The sequence below is a fragment of the Electrophorus electricus genome, chromosome 11 (assembly GCF_013358815.1).
Source record: "Electrophorus electricus isolate fEleEle1 chromosome 11, fEleEle1.pri, whole genome shotgun sequence".
Lineage (NCBI taxonomy): Eukaryota > Metazoa > Chordata > Actinopteri > Gymnotiformes > Gymnotidae > Electrophorus > Electrophorus electricus.
The window spans coordinates 17,522,366-17,546,735 of NC_049545.1; the positions used below are offsets into that span (position 1 = coordinate 17,522,366).

At 42.8% G+C, this 24,370-nt stretch overlaps 1 protein-coding gene across 2 annotated transcripts; it reads left to right on the forward strand.

Annotated features, from left to right (window-relative positions):
- The first annotated feature begins 1,901 nt into the window (after window positions 1-1,901).
- On the forward strand, window positions 1,902-23,936 carry sos2 (son of sevenless homolog 2 (Drosophila)). 2 transcript variants are annotated; one of them, XM_027010524.2, is made up of 23 exons: window positions 1,902-2,516; window positions 7,136-7,261; window positions 7,382-7,513; window positions 7,903-8,067; window positions 8,262-8,465; window positions 8,947-9,090; window positions 9,569-9,679; window positions 10,365-10,463; window positions 14,827-14,954; window positions 16,764-17,422; window positions 17,641-17,722; window positions 17,916-18,038; window positions 18,166-18,278; window positions 18,452-18,674; window positions 18,935-19,054; window positions 19,144-19,306; window positions 19,456-19,573; window positions 19,681-19,853; window positions 20,029-20,145; window positions 20,263-20,524; window positions 20,638-20,679; window positions 21,212-21,315; window positions 22,082-23,936. In XM_027010524.2, the coding sequence occupies exons 1-23, from the start codon at window positions 2,433-2,435 to the stop codon at window positions 22,625-22,627; spliced, it is 4,038 nt and encodes a 1,345-aa protein (XP_026866325.2). In that variant the 5' UTR covers window positions 1,902-2,432; the 3' UTR covers window positions 22,628-23,936. The 2 variants fall into 2 exon arrangements, with proteins under 2 accessions (XP_026866325.2, XP_026866326.2); XM_027010525.2 differs by having other exon boundaries at window positions 23,711-23,936.
- The last annotated feature ends 434 nt before the right edge of the window (window positions 23,937-24,370 follow it).

The following is a 24,370-nucleotide window of genomic DNA, read 5'->3' on the forward strand; positions in this document are numbered from 1 at the left end:
CCTTTAGGGATGTCACTTGTAATCTTGGAGAAGCTATGCACTGCACAGATCAGTGCTTTGCCTCTTTTGGCTTATGAAGGATATAATAAGTACCTGAAGTACAATGAATGGTGTGGCTTAGATGAGCAAAATCACTAAAATGTGCAGTTCTGCTATCCTGTGTGGGACTGAGAACCAATGGGTTGTGCAAGATGCATTCGCCATTTTGCTGGCTCACAGATGACCACCGCATAAAAAGAGGAAGCAGCCAGTGGCCAGTAAAATATCACAATTCTTTCTCTGTGTAGGATGTAAAGTAAGTAAAAGCATATCTGTCTAAATGTTGAAAGTGAATGTAAATATCTGGCAGTTAAATATTTCAATGTTTTTTTCATATATCACTGCTCACAAACAGGCCAAAACGTCTGCACTGCATGTCCATGAGAGTTTAGGTTCTGTAGATTTTGCGATTAGTTAGTAGCTACCAGTGGAAGGTATCGTGACGACAGGAAGAGTTACCATGCCACTCATGCACATTTGAATAAATGTAGTGGCCTGATATGCTGGTAATGCTCCTTTACAGTTCTGCAAATGCTTACCATAAAGGGGCTTTGAGCAATATCTTCATGTGCAGTTTGTACCAGAATTGACCAGAACATTGGAATCTATCTCTTTATAAGTATTTGCCTAGAAATTGAATACAACTCCTTAAGATATGTAGACCTACTTTATTAGTGTTTGAGTAGAAATTGAATAGAGCTCCTTAAGACATGCAGACCTACTTTATTAGTGTTAGTGTTTGAGTAGAAATCGAATAGTTCCTTAAGACATGCAGCCCTACTTTCTTGTTTTCTGCCACTTCGCGGATTATCGGAATTTGTCCCATTCACGAATTATTGCGAGTTTTCTTTTTCGTACAACATAACTCCTACTATTTCTCTAATTTTGACATATTGTTTTAAAATAGAATTACTTTTCAGTATTTTTCCATTAAATGTATTTCTAATATTTTCTGAGTTTTTTTTCTTAAGGGTATTTTAATATAATTTATGTACACATGCTTAAAGCAAACAGAGTTTTATTTTAAATAGCCAATAATAAGGTTTTTGTTGTTATTTAGCATATCTATTTATTTTAAATTAATTGGTAATTAATTAATTTGTGATTTGTGTCCTTAACTAGGTAGGCTATTAGCAGAGCCTAAAAAAAATCAAGTGTTAACTAATATTAGTATCCAGAAAGGATTTTATCGTGTAAGAGAACCTTTCAAATAAATGCGTTACCTATGGCTACTTTGGGGAAAAATGAGATGCAACAAATGGCAAAATTTGCTATTAAAATTTTACATCTTGCGTTGTACTTATGGCTGACACGCAATAATAAAGGATTAAAGGAAAATTGCTTTTAGGTTTGTGTGTGTGCACTTTCCGCACATGCACGTTCTTTAGATTAAAGTGAAGGATTATTTGAGCGGCCCCAACAGGAGCTGTCAAACGCTGCGGAGCTACGGGACTGAAAATATTCCACATCAACAGGCGATCCCTCCCTTTGCGTCATTTGCGGGAAGTGCGCGCGACGCAAGGACGCGAAACGACCAAGTGCGAGGCTGTGATTCTTCCAACGAGAGCACGAGCGCAGTTGAACGGCGGAGTTGAGACGGGGATACGACGCCGCAACTACAATAACAAAAACAGCAACATTCGCCACTTTTCACGGGAATGTAACGGATTTAACATAAAAAAAAACGTATCATCGACTTGGTCGTTGGAACATTTAATGGACGTGCTACACAAGATGATGTACGCGAACGGCGCTGAAGAAACCGTTTCTCCTGTGTTGAATGAAGACTCTCGTGCCACAACGCTCGCGGAGCTCCGAGGCCACAGCGGCTCCCCGCGCTGCCAGATGTTGTGCTAGCCCGCCTTCATGCTACCACACATAAACAAGATAGAAATAACAGCAAATTTATATATTACTATAAATACTGGATACTGGACATTAACTTTAACAACTGCTAAGCGTCTCTTTAGATAGATATCTGCTAGCTTGTTATGCTACATTGCTTGTTTTGGATATTGGGGTGGGAAAAGCACACCGACTAGCATAACCGTAGGTTAGGCAGCTAATGGCAGCTAGCTAACCTAGCTAAATACAGTTTCGGTAGCTAAGCCAAGGTGATGAGGTGTCGGTAACTTTTATTGCTGGCTTACAAAGTGAATATTTTAAGAGCCGTGAAGCAGTGGGGGCGAAAAGTTTTGGACTGCTTTTGTGTCGTGACGCGCGCAAATTCCAAAATATTTATAGCTAGCCATATAGAGTTTGTAATTCTCTCCTGTTAGTTAGCCAGTCGAAGTTTAGTTCTCCTTGATCGGTTTAACCCACCCACACGGACCACAGGGGCCGATGTGGACAGTCCAGTCCCGGCTACGGCATTGCGAGGAGCCGGCGCAGGCATGCAGCCGCAGCAAGGCTATGATTTCTCCAGCGAAGAGAACAGTCCCAAATGGCGAGGCCTCTTCGTGCAGGCGCTGCGAAAGGTAATTACCGACCCCTTCAAACTTTCCAAAAAAAAGCTTCTGTAAATAAAGCCTTACATAATCTGTCAGATAGAAATACTATCTAGAGTTAGATTGTGTTTTGCAGTTGTGACATAAGTTATAAGTTTGTTGGTTTATGACAACTGATTCACACGAACAGCGAAAGCCAGTAACCTTTACTTAGGTAATTTTGTTTGAAAGAACATGGAGCTTTGGAAAGGCATACAATCAGTAACATACGTAAAAGGGTATCCAAACCGTCTCACTCTCATGTTTTTACATAAGTAAATAAGTAAGAGTGTCACTCTCATGTTCATACATAAGTAAAGGTATTCAAACAGTCTCACGCTCACGTTCACAGAGTTACAAATCCAGGAAGTGTTCTCTCATATAGTCCTCTAGAAAAAATAAAAAAATCTTCACACTCTTTTCATTCTTTCACAATCTCTTTTTACTTGAATTTTGAATACCATCTCTATCCTATTTATGTCTTCCATAGATTATGTTTGATAGAAGAAACACTTAAAACATTTATGAGTATCTGCCCAGTATCACTAAATCAAGTGACACTGAGAACAGGTGCTTTCATCTATGTGTATGTGTGTTTCTACATGTTGTAACAAGTTTCTGTTTTTATACATTCGCTTATGGCAAAACAGTGAAATGGTGACGTCAAAACTCACTCTTGACTCAGTATGTGTGTGTGTGTGGTCATTCTTGTCTCACTGTAGATGTTTTGTTTTTTTTCTCTTTCTCACAGAGGGGTTTCCCTCTGTTTAATGGGGAACTAGTAGCTACTATCACCATGTCAACAAGGGAGAAGCAGAAACCAAAAGACCTTAAGCTTGTTGGTCATTTTTCTTTTCACTAGACATTCATTTTTGGATTCTGGGTTTTGTTTTTTAAGGGCTGTGTAAAATGAAAGTTGTGTGATAGCTTTTGAAGACAGCGAATGAATATGAAATAATGATAATAATTTGTTGGGAGTTAATTAGCTTTAGATAATTCTGAAAGATAATAATTAAATAATGATGAAAGAGGTCACACCATTAGTATGTTAAATTATTAAACAATTTTGTGTGCATGTGACTGTGTGTTTTTATCACATTGTTTGACTTGTTGGGCAATGTTTCAGTCAATTTAGTTAAAATTGTTATTCATTTTTAAGGAACAAATGTTTGTCAGTCCCCCCCCCCCCTTCTGTGCATGAGAATTGTGTCCCTTTAGCTATTGTACCACGCAACTGTGCACATTTGTGGTCTACTACTGTATGTTGCACCTGATACACTGCTGTCTTGTTTGTGTCATCAGTGTTCAGCAGAGTTCAGGAACTTGAAGCAAAGCTCATCGCTGGGTTCACAGTACCCCAGTGTGGCTTTGAGCAGGGCCTTTCCATGCTCAATGTACTGTGAGGTACCAGTGGTAAACATGAACAGCTGGACTGGCTAATGCAGACAGCCCTTTTGTGTAGTGTAGCTGCCTCCAGTGGGCTTCGCAGAGAACCTGCTTGTCACTGCCTTACTGTTGCCTGTGCCTTTTGTGTGGGTCAGAGGTTTGGAAGTTGGTCATTTAAAAGCACAGCTCAGTAAACGTGAGAAAACATAAATACAGGTTCAGTATTCAGAATTACAAAGTTTAAGTAGAATGGTTAGAGCCAGTCAGTAATTTGGATCAAAATGCAGACTGAATTTACTTTCCATCACTGGTGCCTGCATGCATTTTATCAGCATAGTTAGAACTTAAAACATTCTGTCTCCATCACCATGTGCACACTCACTACTGCGCATGTACACAAGTATATAGTGAAACCATCTTTGTGTGTTTGTGTGTGAGATAAAGAGATGGTGATGAAGATGATGTAATGCTTAGTGAGTCACATAATGACACATCATGCACACATGTGCTCATGTTACTAGCAACCTGAGCATGCACATGCATAGAGAGAGGGAGAAAGACTGTATTGAAGTGATGACTATACCTAGATCTTTATACCAACTTCAGAAAATGTAGAAACCCTATGTTTTGAATTCAGACTCACTTTTCAGGATATCATTTGTAGCTTTAATAAGCATTATCGTTTTGCATAGAAGCAATATTATTAAATAACTGCGCATATATAGACAATAAGACACATTTAGTCTTGTCTTAAAATGGTAAACTGCCTTGCAGAGGAAAGATCTCTATAGCCCTCTCCTGTCACACACTCCTGTTTTTCTCATGAACTCCTCCCTCATCCCTTGATCTCTGTTGCTCTCCATCCTCTATATCTTTTCTGCTGATTCTTCCATCCCACATATCGATACCCCTGTCTGCTGCTATCTTGCCCCTGTCCCTGGAGCCCAGCAAGAGAGAGGGAGTGAGGTTGTGTGTCTGTGTGTCTGTGTACATGCTCGGGGTGTCCCTGTGGAGTACCCCTCAGTGCTTAATGGAAGAAAGCCTGAAACCAGACACCAGTACAGAGATGGACTATACAGGCTATCTTGTGTGTGTGTGTGTGTGTGTGTGTGTGTGTGTGTGTGTGTGTGTGTGTGTGTGTGTGTGTGTGTGTGTGTGTGTGTGTGTGCAGGTGCGCATGCGTGCCTGTGTGTGAATGTATTTGAGTCTGGGTTTTGGTTTTTGGTCACAGAGCTCTAGAGTTAATCTAACCTAATTTGTTTCTGCTTTTAAATCAACAGTATATGTGAGCACTCTGGTTGGAGAGTGAACCTTATCATTTTTAAGCTACCAAGTTTTTAGATTAAAGGTAAAGTTGGGTGCAGTGGTCTGAGATACAGCTACACAGTGCAACCACGCAAGGCAAGCAGTGTAGTAGAACACTGTAGTAGGACACAAGATATACTGCCACACTTTAAGTATATAGTTAGCTAAATCCTTGTGACTAAATTATGGGAGGGTAATATAATATAATAACCTTAAAATAAGGTGCTCTGTAACTGTATATAGCCCAAGGGTCATGCTTAAGCTAGAAGAGGCCAGTGCCTGTACACCTTCCTCTTATTGCTCAGGACTTGCTTTCTTTGCTATTTGGTTAATTGAAACCCTAACTAAATAGCTCTTGTAAACAGCCTTTGTATAAACTCATAATGAATGTTTCCCTTTTAAGTATTTACTAATGTTAAAGAAGAATGCAAAATTCCTAAAAGTTCATTGCCTACATTCAGCCCTTCATCTTTCTCTGACAGCACTGCTGCTGCTTTTTCTTGTTACGTCTCTCGTTATTTCTATCTCTCTCTCCATGCCTCGTATCTCTCACTCATTAACTATAGCATCTGAACTGGCTGCATTTCACTAACAGGCCACATCCCTGCATGGAGAGAGGGAAATGAAGCAGAGAAACTGAGATGATAAATGGTAGAAGTAAAAGGTGGTGGCTTTCTCCACCTGAAATACCAGCCAGACTGAGCCCGTGTGTGGTGCACTACGCTTAGATATTTGTGGCTAGCATAGGTGGTGTTCTAAAATAATTATATAACAGTTTTTTTGTTTGTTTCAGAAAGCTCTTACAAGTCTAGAAATACACTACTACCACTAAAGATGCTTTCTAAATTAGTTTGAGCAACAACAAAAAAAATCAATTCTATACTGTTCAGGCAGTATCAGAATGCTGAAGGATTCTTGGAATGTTTGACTGTAAGGAGTAATTCTGCATGCTTAAGTTGGGAGAACACAAGTCCTAGCCTGCTGTGCAAAAGCCTGAGGGCATGCATCTGAGCCCAAGATGACACAGGAGCTGCTATCATACCAGCACATGAGAATATAGGACGTTCAAACTTTGTTTTTTATTCCTTATTTATTTACTTACTTGCTTGTGTATTCATTCATTGTATATGGGTAGGCTACTATTTCATAGAACCATCCCACTTAACTAATGGTTAGCCAGTGATTACTTTTTTCATATACAGTCGGATGTTTGAGCATTTCCACAGGCAATTGGGACCTAGCAATAATTCTTTCAATGCTGTTTAAAAAAAAAAAGAGTCATCCTTAAAGGGGTTTTTCACTTTTCTCAGTGAAAGGCCTAGATGAACCATTCTAAAATGCATTCAGATTTTAGTTATGTCATTACAGGGAGTGGAGCTCATGCAAGTGAGCGCCTTCTCATGCCACTGCTTTTCAGTTTAACAGGATGTACACTGTAGTGAGTGTAATGTGAAACACAAAAGGTTAGCGCTTATTTGACAGCTACAATTGACAAGCTAAACCAAACAGCAGATGCCAAATTATGAGGATGCAGCAAAATATGAACCAAGCAAAACTCGTGGATAAACCAAGGAACTCAAACTATTCAACATAAGAATGAAAGCAAAACTGTTCAACATAACAATGAAACGGCAATGCCTTTTGGTTTACGTTTGAGTCGCTTTGTTACTTGTTCAGTGCATAGTATAAAAATGTGTATGTGGGCATGTGATATATTAGTGTGTGTCTGCATGTTGTCTACATATGCTGTGTTTTTTATGTTTAGCTGTGCGTGTGTACATGTGTGGTGGTACCAGCCTAACCACACACACGCGCACGCACACACGCGCGCATATATATATATATAATGATAAATATTTTTTATATACACACACACACACTGCATTAAAGTAGTACCGTTGGTGTGCTATTGTCTGCAGGTGCAGCTGCAGGTGCATCCAAACCTGTCTGCTAAAGAGGATGCACTGCAACATATAGAGGAGCTCATTCTGCAGCTACTCAACATGCTGTGCATTAGCCAGCCCCGAACTGTGCCTGATGTTGAGGTACACACTCACAGAACAGGGCCATAAAAGGCTTACAATGTATGATGTTATGGCTGTTTTTATTTATTTATTTAATTGTGATGCATGTATGTGTTTGGATGTACGCATCTGGATGCTCAGGAGCGCATCCAGAAGACGTTCCCGTACCCCATTGATAAATGGGCAATGTCTGATGCTCAGTCAGCCATAGAGAAACGCAAACGCAGGAACCCTCTACTGCTCCCTGTGGACAAGATCCACCCTTTACTAAAGGTAAATGTACACAGATTAGCTTTGGAAACATTGCATGGAAACGTTGTCTTAAGCACCCTAACAGTGTAGTAACAATGACAAGATATTATTATGCTAGAAATTGTAGTAATACTGAGCATGCTAGCTGACCTGCACCAATGTACACGACCTAGAAGTGTTGCCTTACAAACAAGCTTGTGCTCACGTTCCTCCAGAGCCAGATTGGGACAGATGCTTTGCTTCCTATATTTAAAGACTATATTGCATATCTTTCCAGTGCCAAGATCTAGTGTGCAGTAGATATCTACGCTAACTCAGTAAATGGTAGTTACTTTGAACATGATTATTTTAACTCTACTGGACCTAAAGGTAAAGAAATGCACACTCACTAATGTGGTTTCTCTCCATAGGAGGTTTTGGGGTATAAGATCGACTACCACGTCTCTCTTTACATCGTCGCAGTGCTCGAGTACATATCAGCTGACATCCTCAAACTAGCAGGAAACTATGTGGGCAACATTCGGCACTATGAAATAAGCCAGCAGGACATTAAAGTCTCCATGTGTGCAGACAAGGTCAGCAATCTGCCAGTTTAAATGATGAAAATAATTGAGTACCATTTTATTCTGCCCTATTAGAATTGCTCATTCAGAGGTTTAATATCAATCTGTTAGGGAAGATATTTTTGAGAATCAAACATGTTGACATCTATGGATATTTGAGACTGGTTTGTTGTCCTCTTTGTGTTTGTTTACGTGTTTGTCTGCAGGTGCTGATGGACATGTTTGACCAGGAGGAGTTGGGGTTGATTTCGCAGGGCCCAGAGGAAGTCTCCTCAACAGGTGAGCTCACCTATGATGACCTGGTGCGTCTGGAGATTGCAGAGGAGCGACAGTACCTGCGTGAGCTCGACCTCATCATCAAAGTGTTCCGCAAGGCCTTCCTGTCCAACCCCAAGCTCTTCACCCCCCAGGTGAGGCCTCTCTACCCGTTTAATTCTCTCTCTCTCTCTCTCTCTCTCTCTCTCTCTCTCTTGCACTTTATCTAGTAAATGTTTTTCCAGCGGTTTTACATGATAAAGTAATATGGGAACTGAGTTGAAATACTGGAAATGAGGCAGCCGTTTGCTGGGACAAGACTTGCTAAATTCCTGGCAGTGCTCTGGCTGTGGGCAGTAGCTAGATGGTTTCTGTGGATTATGTGCTGCACAATGTCTTCCAGGCTGCTCCAAAATTCTTCTAATGCACCCATCTTTGGGAACACACTGATAGGCATAACATCAGTTGTCCATAACATTGTTGACAATTTGACACCTGTTCTCATTGTTGTTATCAAAAGTTAGTTGTGTCTTGCAGATATAAATCCCTGTCCATTTCTCAACTATCTCTCTCTGTCTCTCTCTCTCGTTCTCTCTCTCGCTCTCTCTTTCTCTCTCTGTGTCTCTCTGATTGCAGGATGTGGAGATGGTGTTCAGTAATATTCTGGAGGTTCATGAGCTGACAGTGAAGCTCTTGGGGCTGATAGAAGATGCAGTGGAGATGACCGCAGATGGGAGTCCTCACCCTCTGGTCGGCAGCTGCTTCGAAGACCTTGCAGAGGTACATTGTGTGTGTGGGTGTGTACAGGGGGGACAGGCAGACAGAGATTGACAATCTCTGTTACTACAGCTGGACTCTGTGCCTTGAGTGTCTTTGAATTTTTTCACAAATTATACTGAAATCTGTTTGGGGGAGGATTTTCTGACCAGTGAAAGTGAGTGCTGGATATTGGATATGGAGGGACAGAAGCCCTACAGGGGGCAACTCCAATAGGCTGCTAAGGTTTCCAGAGATTATTACAGTGACTCTGAGGAAGGTAAGAGGGAAATGTGACCTGCATGAGCAGCTGGATTTTTGCACTTCAGGAGCTGGACACAGACAGTTTAAAAGAGCAAAATGAGTAAATAAATAAATGGTAAAGGTTCATGGTCATATGATTCACATCCAGGAGTCTCATCAGGGATGTGTAAAATGACCCTGAATTATTCTCATCTGACCACCTTGTTGAGACTTTAATGACTCTGTGTTCTCTCTGCAGGAGCAGGCTTTTGACCCATATGAGACCCTCTCACAGGACATACTCTCCAAAGAGTACCACGACCACTTCAACAACCTCATGTCTCGCCCCACTGTGGCACTGCACTTTCAGGTAATTACTACACTCCCCACTCTGAATGGCTCATCGCTTTGTCAGCCACAGCCGTGAGTGTCGCCCTGCTCCCTCCCTCCCTCCCTCCCTCAGTTTTGCTGCACTCTAGTTCATGTGAGTAAATGTATCTGTTTATAAATAGCTCTCTGTCCCATGCTTGAGAGTTCATTATGTGTGCATGTGCATCTGTGTATGTGAGTCAAGACCAAGGCAGAGAATTTGGCAGGCTCTGTGCTTGGATAGATTGAATTTACTGCGCTCTGTGTCTCCCTGTCCTGCATGTTTTGTCTGTGTAATATATACTGTCCTTGTTGCTAGTTAATGTTTTATGTGATTAGATTATATTTATGTTTATTTTGGGGAAACGTATGATTGTGTGTGTTTGTGGGTGTGAGTGCGAAAGAGAGAAATGGCCACACAGACATAGATTATTGATTATAGGGGGTTATTTTGTGGAGCGGGTGGGCTGGTTACAGGGATACTGTGATCTCACTTGGACACACACACAGTTACCCCCAACCTAGTCTCCTACTCAGATTACTGTCCAGTCCACCAGAGTTGGATCTAACCCCGTGTGTGTGTGTGTGTGTGTGTGTGTGTGTGTGTGTGTGTGTGTGTGTGTGTGTGTGTGTGTGTGTGTGTGTGTGTGTGTGTGTGTGTGTGTGTGTGTGTGTGTGTGTTGCAGTCGATTGCTGAGGGTTTTAAAGAGGCTGTTCAGTATGTTCTCCCTCAGCTGATGATGGTCCCTGTCTACCACTGCATGCACTACTTTGAACTGCTGCAGGTCAGTATCTCACATGCTTTAAAATTCATCAGATATTTAACCAAACTAACTGTGATAAGTGTAGATTTATAGGTTAGGGATTGATTAATTCGGTTTACTCACTTCTCACAGATAAAATGCAAAACAGCATATATTCCCTTCTGCTAATGCTGAGGCTAATAACAGAGTAGGGGTGAGATGGCCCAGTCTTAAAATATCATGGTTAACAGTCGTAATTGACAATTTTAAAAACAAACAAGGTGATGGGGAAAATGAACAGATTATTGTAAACACCATATGGTAATGCATATGTCCTGCAGATGAAAGACATTGCGTGCTTATTCATTAAAGCCAGAACAGCTACTGATTAATCAAATTGTTGTTTTTTGTTAACTTATGTGAGGGCATGATGTGAATAGGTCTACCTAAATTGATCAAGTAACGAACATCTTTAATTTGACTTGGGCTCTCACTTATATAATTGAAACATGACACATTTGGTCTGTATGACATGGCTATGAAAATACAAGCTTTTAATAATTCATAACTTTTCTGAAATGTATATTGGTTGTTTTTATAGGTGGTTTTTAAAGGTTTTAAAAACTGGGTGAGATCAGTATTTTGGGGCCAATACTGATATATGATGAAGTGTTGTGGATAAACTTCACATTCGCTTCACTCAACTCGTATAAAACAATTTGAAAGAGATTATTATGTATTAACTTTTACCTGATCGACACCTTAGATAAAACAGACAAGGTTTTTTATTACTTTGAATTATAATTATATGAATATAATTCTACTTGTGTTATTTGTAAGAAATAATATATTTTCAACAAAAATATATAAAATCCTCCTCAGATTTAGCTCCTGAGCTGTAGCCTTTCTTAGAGCATTGAGCTTAAATAACAAGTTTTTTACACCATTTTATAGAACATGCACATTGGAACGCTCTGCTCAGGCTTGAAAAGGCATTGATGGTGTTGAGCTGCTGCTCAGTGGCTTCTCAAAAGGGTAGCTTTTGATGCTTTGACACCATAATCCTTGCCAAAACGTTTATGAACATGTTTTTCAAAACTGATGGAGGGTCTGACATGCACAGTAGTAGCAGTGGAAGCGCTGATTTCTCTAGTAATATGGTTAGAGTGATGTTTTTGATCAGCCCCCACTGATTAGCAGTGAAGGTGGCCAGCAAATTGTAGTGAATTGCATAAGAACCTGAGTTTTTGTTCCAGTAGGCTTTGTAACATGTAATAGGTGCTGTTCCATCCTGTTGGAACAGCTTGTTGAAGCCTCCTGGCAGGTTAGCTCAACTGTTTGAATACTTTGAAGCTGTGAATAATACAAAGGTGAGTTTAACGTGGCTAACAATCCGTGCTTGGCTATCTTGGTGCTGCAGCATCTTTTTGTAATGTTTCGTGCGTTCTCTCTCAAAGCATCATGTACTTAGCTTTTTGGAATAGTCTACATTTGAAGCATGTTATCAAAATTGGCAGTCAGAGCTCTAGTTGTGTGAGAACCTGAATTCTTGTGCATGTAGAACTGTATAGTGTAGCTTAAAGTTGGGATCAAACCACTGAGCCATTTAACATGGATGTGAAATTGATGTTGGAATACAGCTCGTGAAGGGCAACATCTGAAAAGTGTTTCCTGCTCAAAATGGCAGTGGGGCACCAGGTGAGATGATATGAGTGAGATCCCACATCTTCAGCAAACAAAAATGTCTGTTTATCTAGCGCTGTAAATTCTATCACTCCTTCTTAGTCTCCTTTATATTTCAACTCCTCCCTCATTGGAAAAACGTAAATAAGCCAATTGTTACATAAATATGAAATGCAGAACAATATGAAATGCAGAACAAAACAAAGTTGACGCAATCAAATGTGGAAAGATGCTGCTCAGTCTTTTAAACGGAACCATGTAATTGGAGGTAGAGAATTCACAAGCATTTATTAAAAATTGGCTGATGTTGATCTAGAGCCAATTGATCCTTCCATCTATAATATATATATATATATGTGTGTGTGTGTGTGTGTGTGTGTGTGTGTGTGTGTGTGTGTGTGTGTGTGTGTGTGTGTGTGTGTGTGTGTGTATTAGAAAGAACTACTCATGTAGTTGTGTAACAAAAAATAAATGAGTGGACAATGATGTGCAGATATGCGTTTTAATCTATATTTTGAGGAAGTCAACAGTCAGGAATCTGTCCAGTGTTACACTGTGACTAACTGAAACTTAGTAGATGTCACTGGCATGCATGTTCTGCAGATGTTAGGAGAGCTTTGCAGGTTTATGAAGTTTTTACTGGTCACTGTTTAACATCACTGTTACACCAGCACTACTTATGAAATTAATAAAGTTTTTATTTTTTATAATATTCATCCCAAGTGGACTGCGTGCAACTGGTCTAGGGATGTTAAGCTTGTTTGCAGAGATGTTGGACAGGAAGCTGCAGGCATTTTAAAGCTTTGTAGTACTTATGGCCAGAGGAGGGGGGGTGCTTTCAACCCTTCAAACATTGGTCAGGTGCCAGTGTAAAAGGCCTGACCTAGGGCAGGCAATTCCCACCTTTTAATTGCTTCAGGTGTGATGGTACTTTGCTTCATTTAACTGCATGGTTTAGAGATTTAATGTTCCATCTCACAAAAGTTACCCAGTAACTTGCTGAAATATTAAATAGATATGAATTGGCCATATTGAATGCAACAAAAACCCATCAGTGCCACAGACGGATATAGATGCCACAGGCAGATAACTGTGTGTATAGAAAAAAATCCCTTACTTAGCTTGCCATAAAACAACAAATGAAAAACAAAAAACAAAATTCAAGTCAATTTCTTGTGTTGCAAATTCCTAACCCCTGCCACATATTAGAATAGACTAACCCAAGAGTCAAGATCAGGTTTATTTATATAGCACTTTTTATAACCCCTGTTGTCACACAGCAGCTTTACATTTATTGCATTTAGCTTTTATCCAAAGCGACTTACAATTATGACTGAGTACAACGTGAGGTTAAGGGTCTTGCTAAGGGGCCCAACAGTGGCAACTTCGCAGAGGGGGGGCTTGAACCAGCAACCTTCCAATTACAAGTCAAGTACCTTAACCACTGAGCTACCACACAAATGTTTGGGTCCAGATTCCTAATGAGCAAACCAATGGCAGGGGAAATCATTCTAAGTGGACATATAGTGTTACACAACTGTCCAAACACAAACATACTTGGAAGCCTTCATGTTACAGGTCGAATAATAGCTGCTGTTTTTGTTTCAGTTTTGTTTAACATCAGGTAATCTTTGAAGTATCAACCACAATAAACATTATGGCAAAACCTATGTGCAAGTACTCACCTGAAATTCAAACGATTGTCAGGCTGGATAAATTTTCTAATCAAGTGAGCCTGTATCAGATCTGTAGCACCAATCTGTTTCATCTGAATTCACATAAGCCGATGCCTCCACTGGATTCCAGAACTCCTTTTCTGTTCCGTTGTGTGTGATACTGAGCCTGGAGGGATGGAAAATGCCATAGCGAACGCAATCATGTACTCAAAAGTAATTTTTTGACCTTGTTAAAAGCAGCCCTGGTGTGCACCACACTGGGTGACTAGTCTGGGATTATGGAGCTACTAGATGCTGTGATCTGTTAAAGGCCAGCTTCCCTGCCACAGTGAAGGATCTCCACACAATACTTATAGTAGTGTATTTTTCCCACGATAAGCCTTGGTTTTCCTCTGGGTTGTCTTGGTTCAAGACCACTGTGTGACCTATGAGCCAACACATCCAACACAACTGTCCCTCTGCCACATTCAATATGCAGATGTTTGATCTCCTCATTCTCATATCTCCTGCAGGCTAGACACCACTGCTTTAAGATGATGTGTAGTTTTTCAGAGGATCACTTTATCCAAGCATGCTGATAGTCTTCATTTCTCTCGTTTTCACTGTATCCAGGGCTTAGTGAAGTAGATCGATGCTATTAACAATTGTTATAGACAGCCTACAGTTCGGTTTTCATGCAATTTGGCAGCAAGTGTGGATTTCAGCACTGATCTGAGGAGTGTGGAAATGTCTGCTCTTAAAGAGCAGAGAATCCCAGCCTTCATGTCTGTCTTATCTGCCTTCTTATCTGATGATGTTTCACTATACCTGTTAGCAGTGTTGCTCCCCGTGTGCGTAGTTATTGTGTATTTCTGGCCATTTACAAGCAACAAATATTTTCACCAAACACACAGCTTACTCCATTGCTAGCTCACTTGTGCCCCTTTCCTCTCACTTTCTAAGCTTCCTTAGAAGCTTAGAAGAATGGAATTTTGTTGTTTTAAACCTGTTGCATCATTGGTGAATCTCCATTACTGTGGAAACTGTGCTTTTTTTTTTTTCCACAGCAACTGCAGGAGCGGAGTGAGGACCAAGATGATAGAGAGTGCTTAAAACAAGCTCAGACAGCCCTACTCATCCTACAGAGTAGCATCGAGCGCATCTACAGTAAACATCAGCCACGCCGCAAACCTGGGTAAAACACACACACACATCCTCAAACACCCGCCTCTCCCCAAACACCCCAGCTCCGCTCTACACTTGCATTGAACACACCTCAGCCCCAGTCTAAACCTGGGTAGCACACACACACACACACACACACACACACACACACACACACACACACACACACACACACACACACACACACACACACACACACACCCACCCACCACCCCTCTCTGCCACACTCCAAACCTGGGTAACATGTATATACTTAGATGTACACACACAAAAGAATACACCGTGTTCCGAATTATTGTGCAAATTATATTTTTCTCTGCTTTTCCTAAATGGTCAATGCAAATGACCATTTTCAAGTAATCAACCATTAGATTATAAATCGAATTTTATTGAACAAACCTCCCAATGATTTTCTTTATTTTTAAAAAAACTACTGCTCTCAAAATGCACTGTTCCAAATTATTATGCACCACAGAGTTTTAAAACATTTAAGTTGTAAAGAACTGAAAATGGTCATTCGTTGAATTTGCAGCATTAAGAGGTCACATTTACTGAAATCAAAAGTTATTTCAATAAAAACATTTTAAACAGGCCACAATACATGTTAACATGGGACCCCTTCTTTGATATCACCTTCATAATTCTTGCATCCATTGAACATGAGTTTTTGGAGAGTTTCTGCTTGAATTTCTTTGCAGGATGTCAGAATAGTCTCCAAGAGCTGCTGTTTTGATGTGAACTGTCTACCACCCTCATAGATCTTTTGCTTGAGGATACTCCAAAGGTTCTCAGTAAGGTTGAGGTCAGGGGAGAATGGTGGCCATACCATGAGTTTCTCTCCTTTTATGCCCATCGCAGCCAATAACACAGGTATTCTTTGCAGTCATGCATGAAGATGATTTTGCTACAGAAGGCACGGTTCTTCTTTTTGTACCATGGAAGAACGTGGTCAGTCATACACTCTATATACTTTGCCGAGGTCATTTTCACACCTTCGGGGACCGTAAAGGAGCCTACCAGCTCTTTCCCCATGATTCTGGCCCAAAACGTGACTCCGCCACCTCCTTGCTTACGTCGCAGCCTTGTTGGGACATGGTGGCTATCCACCAGCCATCCACTACTCCATCCATCTGGACCATCCATGGTTGTACGGCACTCATCAGTAAACAAGACTGTTTGAAAATTAGTCTTCATGTACGTTTCTGCTTGTGAGCACTGGTTAGGAGTGGCCGAATAGTAGGTGTACGCACAACTGCAAGCCTCTGGAGGATCCTACACCTTGAGGTTCGCGGGACTCTAGAGGCACCAGCAGCTTCAAATACCTGTTTCCTGCTTTGTAATGGCATTTTAGCAGCTGCTGTCTTAAGACAATGAATTATGCCTTCTTCATTATGCCTTTATCTGCACGAACCCGTCTGTGCTCTGAATCAGCCACAAATCTCTTCACAGTACGATGATCACACAAAATATCTAATGTTTTCATACCTTGTCCAAGGCATTGCACTATTTGCACTAGCAGAGATCCTTTTTCTTTCCCATATTGCTTGAAACCTGTGGCCTGCTTAATAATGTGGAACGTCTTTCTTAAGCAGTTTTCCTTTAATAGGGCTCACCTGGCAAACTAATTATCACAGGTGTCTGAGATTGAGTTCAGTGATCCAAAGAGCCCTGAGATGCAATATCATCCATGACTTTAATTGAAAAACAAAAAATTTAATCTTTGACATGTAAATCCAATTTGCATAATAATGTGGTATAGCGCACTGCTTACAGGCTGCTGCTGAGAGTGATGTGCCTCTTGTGTGTCCCCACCCCTCAGAGAGCCCCTGTATCGTCTATACAGCCGGCCTGTGCGCAGCAAGCAGCTGGCCATCAAGCGAATGAGCGACATCCAGAGAAGCATCGATGGCTGGGAGGGCCGAGACATTGGCCAGTGCTGCAGCCAGTTCATCCTGGAGGGCCCGCTGCTGCGTGCCGGCGCCAAACATGAGCGCCACAACTTCCTCTTCGATGGCCTAATGGTTAGTTGCAAGGCCAGCCAGAGCTCTCGGCTGCCAGGCGCCGGCAGCGGAGCTGACTTCCGCCTGAAGGAGAAGTTCGTGCTGCGCAAGCACCGTGTGGTTGACCGGGAGGATGCCGGCGAACTGCGCTGTGCCTTCGAGCTGCTGGCGGGCCGCGATGAGCCTGGCGCCATCTTCTGCTCCCGCTCGCCTGAAGAGAAAGCAGCCTGGATGGCGGCGCTGGTGGCGCTGCAGTGCCGTCCCACGCTGGAGCGCATGCTCGACACAGAGCTGCAGCGCGAGGAGCAGGCCCAGCCGTTGCGCTTGCCCGCACCCCACCTCTACCGCTTCACTGTGCGCGACGCCGAGGATAACATCGTATTCGAGGAACACACACAGAGCAAGACGGGCATCCCCATCATCCGGGCGGGCACCGTGGACAAGCTGATTGAGCGACTCACCTACCACATGTATGCAGGTGAGGGATGTGCAAGCATTAGGCTCACGCTGCAGTGCAGCCGGCTGGTTTGATGGAGCAGTGGAGCCCCCTGCTGTCTCAGAATAGAACTTTTCCAGGGTTAGGGTTTGTCAGGTTTGGGGCCAGAAGCAGTTGTTGGCTCTGTTGTAAGTCTCTTAATGCTGCCTAGGCTCCACTCTGCTGGAGTAAAACCTTTCCTTTTATCTCATTTCTCACAGACCCAAACTTTGTACGCACTTTCTTGACAACATATCGATCCTTCTGTAAACCACAGGACCTCCTCACTCTACTCATTGAACGGTAAGTGCAGACAGACACACACAGAAATACACACATACAAAAATATAAAGTCTACCTGTGATCCTTGAATGGGCACCAACACACACATTCATTCTTTTAATGCTCTTATTGGCAGCACACAGTTGAGCTGTTCATCTCTTTTCCTGCTGATAACATGAGTTTGGTGTGGCTTGTCTTCCCCTTTGTTCTACAGGATTGAGATACCAGAGCCTGAGCAGTCTGAGGCAGACCTGCAGGCATTATGGAACGGGGATCAGCCAATGGCAGCTGAACTCCAGAGATTCCGCAGAGAATATGTGCAACCTGTTCAGCTCAGGTATACAGCATAGAGGCATGCATAGAGAAACGATGGAGTATATCTACTATCGCATAGTTTGTGGGTGTCTCTTTTTTTGTGTGTGTGTACAGACTTATCCACTCATGTCTGTATGTGACTTGTTCAGGGTTCTGAATGTATTCCGTCAGTGGGTGGAGCATCATTTCTATGACTTTGAGAATGATCCAGAATTACGCTGTAGGCTAGAGGAGTACATCACCAACACCCTACAGCTCAGAGGTACATTCAGACACTGCATGACACACAGCACTACACACTCCACAATCACTACACACAGAATTATATTAACACACAGCCTCATGCACCGTCATCAACAATGCCTTGTGTATATGCGTGCGTACATGTGTGCTTTCGTGCATCTATGTCTGTGTAATGGTTCTCCATTGGTGCAGGCAAGTCCATGCGGAAGTGGGTGGAATCCATTAACAAGATAATCAAGCGTAAGATGCAGACTCAACATAATGGAGTGAGCCACAACATAACCTTCGAGAGTCCCCCACCCCCCATTGAATGGCACATCAGTCGGCCAGGTCAGGTCGACACCTTTGACCTGATGACACTTCACCCAATTGAGATTGCTCGCCAGCTCACCCTGCTGGAATCTGACCTCTACAGGTGCGATCCACCATATCCAATCAGGAGCAGCACTGAGTCTCTGTACTGCCAGTCAGAGCTAGATATGATGATTTATTATCTGAGCTATTTATAGTATTATCCAGGGTGTTAGAAATATATGAGAGAAAATACTGAAACAATGATATAAAGCACAACACCAACTTTTCTAAGACATGTATATTTTGAGAGAGATAATCTGTATCAGGTTAATACAAATCAAATGTGTGTGTGTGTGTGTGTGTTGGTGTGTGTGTGTGTAGGGCTGTTCGTCCGTCTGAACTTGTCGGCAGCGTGTGGACTAAAGAAGATAAGGAGAAGAACTCTCCCAACTTGCTGAGGATGATCAGACACACCACCAACCTCACACTGTGGTTCGAGAAGTGAGTTAGCATTTCACCCAAGTGGACCATAAGGCATGTAGTTCGCTTGTGACATAAACATGCTTACTTTCTCTCTGTATGTTTCTCAGGTGTATAGTGGAGGCTGAGAATCTTGATGAGCGAGTGGCTGTGTTCACACGTATTATTGAGATCCTACAGCTATTCCAGGAGCTGAACAACTTTAATGGTGTTCTGGAAATTGTTAGTGCAATCAACTCGGTGCCTGTGTACCGTCTGGACCACACCTTTGAGGTAAGTGATCAAACCTGTAATATAAATGCATGCAGTTGTTCAGTCATACACTAATATTCCTGACTTACTTGACCTGAGGTTCTAAATAGTTTGCCTGTTTGTGTGTGCATATGTGTGTCTGTGTATCTGCAAACAATTTCTTGGTGCAGGCTGTTCCTGAGAGAAAGAGAAAGATTCTGGAAGAAGCAGTTGAACTCAGTCAGGATCACTTCAAAAAATACCTTGCCAAGCTCAAATCCATCAACCCACCCTGTGTGCCTTTCTTTGGTAATTGAGTGTGTGAGTGTGTGTGTGAGAGTCTCTATGTGAGTGGCTGCATGTAGTGTTCTGGTGTTGTATGCATGTGTATGTCCAAACTGTGTGCATGCTTGCAGGTATCTACCTGACAAACATCCTGAAGACTGAGGAGGGGAACCCAGACTTCCTGAAGCGTCATGGAAAAGAGCTGATCAACTTCAGCAAGAGGCGGAAAGTGGCAGAGATCACTGGGGAGATTCAGCAGTACCAGAACCAGCCGTACTGCCTGCGGGTAGAATACGACATGAAGGTGCGCTACTAACACTCTCTTATTCATTTATCAATTTCTCTCTTTTCTTTTTTGTTTGGTTTTATTTTTAATCTCGTCTTAGCTTGTGTGCGTGCGTGCGTGCGTGCGTGCGTGCGTGCGTGCGTGCGTGCGTGCGTGCGTGCGTGTGTGTGTGTGTTTGTTTTTTTAATTTCAGAGGTTTTTTGAGAATCTGAACCCAATGGGGAGTATGAGTGAGAAGGAATTTTCTGACTACCTATTCAACAAGTCTCAGGAGATTGAGCCACGCAACTGCAAACAACCTCCACGATTTGTGAGTGTCTTCACCATATCTTGGTAGCACAGACGTGTGGGTGTGGTTGTGGGTGTGGTTGTGGGTGTGCGTCAGTGCCCCTGTTTCATTTGTGTGAACTCTACATGAACCCTGCAGCCCAGGAAGACAACATACAGTCTGAAGTCGCCAGGGATTCGTCCTGTGCGGCAGGCATCAGGGAGTGGTGGAACCATGCGAGGCCACCCTGTCCCCCTGGAGAGGGAACCGCCCCACAAAATCACCTTTAGGAGCATTGCTGAGACGGAGGTGGAGAGCACGATGTCCCTGCCCACCTCCCCAAACACGCCCACACCCCCTCAGTCTGCCAGCTCCGACCTCTCCTCTGTCTTTATGGAGCAGGACCTCGCCAGCTCCTACGGTGAGAGAGGAGCAGGAGGCACATATAAGTTAAAAGCACTTGATTTACAGTCTCAAATACATCCTCCAGTGATGAGAGCTTAAGAGGTGTGTTTGTGTGTTTTCTCTGTACAGGTAACAACAGTATATTTGCTCCTGTACTGCTTCACCCTTCCAGTAAGTGTGAGCTTTAGTTATTTAGGCTGTTTATATTGGGAGCTTTATTGCAGATCTGCAGATCTGAGGGTTTTCCCTGACTGTCCTGTATAGTTCTTCAACTATACTGAGCCCTTATATACATGTTCTTTTTCCCCTCAATTTTTCCCACGTCTCTCCATGTTGAAAAAATGGAGGTTGCTAAATACTTTTGGTAATCCTCTATTTCTTCCAGGGGCCTAGGGGACTACTAGTGGCCCCATAAATATTCATCACTCCAGAGTATTTCTCAGGAGCAGACATGAAATATATAAAGCCCTTATTTTCAGCTGATGCATTCTAATAGGTGATATTTAAATTGGCAGCATATGTTTACAACTGGAAAGCAGTCAAAACCAGGCTTCAGAACACTTTCATAGAAGCTTCCCTGCCAGAGCTGACAGCTAAAGTGCTCTCAAAATTGAGACGGAATAATGTATTTTATTTATTTATTTTTGAAAACCAAACAGATATATACATTAGTGTGGGTGTGTGTTTGTTTTCATGTCTGCAGAGTTCCACTCTGTGTCATGTGGCAGTCTGCATCAGCTTGGAGACGAACCTGTCAAGCCTCCACCATTACCCCCACGCAGGAAAGACACATCCTCAGAGATCAAGGTATCGCACACACTCACTCACTCACTCACTCACTCTTTCTAAGGAGATCCTGGCTGCATCACTGTTTCTTCCTCCATTTCTGCACCCTGTATTCTGCACTCCTATACAGGAGTGCAGTATACATTACTGTAGGAACAGGATCAAGTAGACAGATCAGTTAGATTCAGCTGTGAAATAAGAATTGAGTTGACAGGCTTATCACTAGAATCAGCTGTTGAGGTGTCCAGGGGAGAAATATAGGTAAATATTGCTCATTGCTTTTGTCTTTAAAGACATTAACTATTCCATTACTTAACAGAGCAGGATGTTCGGTAGAAGCAGGGCTAATGGCAGATAAAAGAAGCATTTTGGGCCTATAACCAGTACAATGAACGAAGAGGACAGTTTGACTTGCAACGGTGTGTAAGACCTGTGGTGCTGAGTGCAAAGCTCAGGACTAAAGCATAGGGAGATGGAATGGGGCCACTTGGATATGCATATGCGAAATGAAACTAATTTACTTGGAGCCATTATAAAGAGACGGAATGTCATCAGGAAAAGAACGTTTAAAGATGGTGGAGAGAGAAGAGGATTGAAGGGGGGGGGGGGGAGCTTTGATGACCAACACTCTTAAGCATCATCGCAGCAGCAGAATAGACAGTGTAGCTCTAAATAACGTCTGTGGGATTTACAGGATAAATGCAAAAGAAAACATGTCAATTAGCTTCCCTTAATTAACTGTCAGGCCTCTAACCTTAAAACTGTTTTTGCATGTGCATGTGCGTAGTTGAGCTCCAGGTCTGACAGCCCTCCTGCCATCCCGCCCCGGTTACCGCCTCCCCTCCCTCGCCTGCAGCCACGGGTCGCCATGTCAACGGACAGCCCGCTGCCAAGCCCTCCCCCGCCTCCGCCCCGCGACCCCATCCCGGACACGTTGCCCCCTGTGCCACAGAGGCCACAGGAGAGCTTCATCAACTACCCACTCAGCTCTGCCGCCTCGCCTGTCGGCCGCATCCAGTGGGATTTCGGCAGCTCACCCACGTCGCCCTGCACGCCGCCGGGCACGCCCTCACCACGCATCCCGCCCCCACCGGGTACGCCATCGCCCCGTGTGCCCCGTCGCTCCTGCCCCTTCAGTGCCAGCCAGACCAGCCTGTGCCACCTGTCCCTCCCCAGCGTGGCTCCGCCCATACCACCACGACACAACTCCACACCCACCCTTCCCAAGCTTCCCCCAAAGACTTACAAGAGAGAGCTCTCACATGTTGTACACACACTCTCTCACCCCGCACATACACTTCCACTGGTGGATAACACAGACAGCAGTCAGTAAGATGAGGTTATTGACCAGTCATGTACTGGAAGTGGGTGTGTGTGGGTGTGTCCATGCCATGCGTGTGAGAGAAAGAGAGTTAATTGTGAAATGGAACTAAAACAACTGATTTTATAACACTTCACCTCTTAACCAACCAAACTGATTTTTTTTAAGAACAGACAAACCTTGATGAAGAGTTTAGGGATAAAGATCTTTGCCACTGGTGGATTACTGTTAGGCCCAGTAAGACCCAACAGTGACAACACACTGCTGTTGCAGCTGATGAGCAGTGAGATGCACTGGGATTGGGACTTGGTGACTGGATAGACACTGGAGATCTGCCCTTCACACAGATATTAAGGATGCTCCTTAAGGCCTCAAATCTGCGTGCACTCTCTACAGCAAAGCTCGGCTCATCCTGATGGTAGTCTGCAGGGACAGAACCACAGCACTATGGCCAAAGTCTACAGAGTCTACAACTGTCTACAGAGAGGATAGTTCTAAGTTGATTGACTCCTCTACAGTTCAGAGTGTGTGGTAGGACTGTGTCACAGTGATCACAGCTTGCCTCTCTTAAGATGCCTTTTACTTACAGCCATGACCTCTGACCTGAGACTGTAGTGTTCAGATGAACTTGACCTTTCATTCAGAGGAAACCGACTGGCTCTAAACATCTGATGCCTGAACATTTTATTTAAAGCCATTTAAAGCCAAGATGATGTCTTAACTCCCATGAACACAAAGATATTCTCAGCTTTCAAACACTGTTTCCCATGAATCACTAGTAATTTCACCTCTTCAATATGAGCCAGTAGATCTTCTCAGTGATTAGCTGTTCTGAATACCAGAAAGCTGGAAGAGGAAGAATTTGATTTCATGGATTAATAATAATAATGATGATGATGATGATGATGATTTTCAGCCCCAGTCTCAGAGTGCCTTTTTATTTCACTCACGCTATTACTAACCAAACCAAAAGGCTTGAAAAATGTAAGAATTATTTGCCTTCATGATGCTTAGAACAAAGATGTACACTACATGTGTGTGCACGCAAACGTTTTTAGTGTTCTGTACAGTGTCTTTTCTGCTGTCCTGTTACAGTCCCTTCACTGTCTCTACTCAGCACTACACCAACCTGCAATGGAGAAGACAGCAGCTACTTCATAGTAACTGACTTAGTGAACATCCTGTAAGCCTCAGTCCACTGCAGTCTCCTCTAGCAGTCTGTATCACACACTTCTTTCTGCCTGTTACAGAGACACTCATGGGCTTGTGTGTGTGTGTGTGTGTGTGTGTGTGTGTGTGTGTGTGTGTGTGTGTGTGTGTGTGTGTGTGTGTGTGTGTGTGTGTGTGTGTGTGTGTGTGTGTGTGTGTGAAGAGACAATTATTATTTGGGGCCTTTTGTTTTGGGGTTGTTTTTTTTTTTTTTTTTTTTTGTTTTTCTTTGCACTTTAGGCCAGGACTGTTAAAGAGGTATTCTGAAGTCCTCTGACTTTGAACCCTCTTCTCTAATCATGACTACAGCCAGGCTGTGTCTGAACAGCTCACATCCTCACTAATGCCTACTGCAGTCCCCTTCTTGTGCTGTGCTTGCATACTCCACAAAAGAGTACTCAAAGAGTACATGTACAACAAGAAAATTGGATTTCTAATGTACCAAACATTTTAAGTGACCCTGATGAGCTCATACTGCACTGCCTGAAGGCGGTGTTGGGCCATCTGTTTCTGTTGAATATATCTGTACATATTTTAATGGTAAAA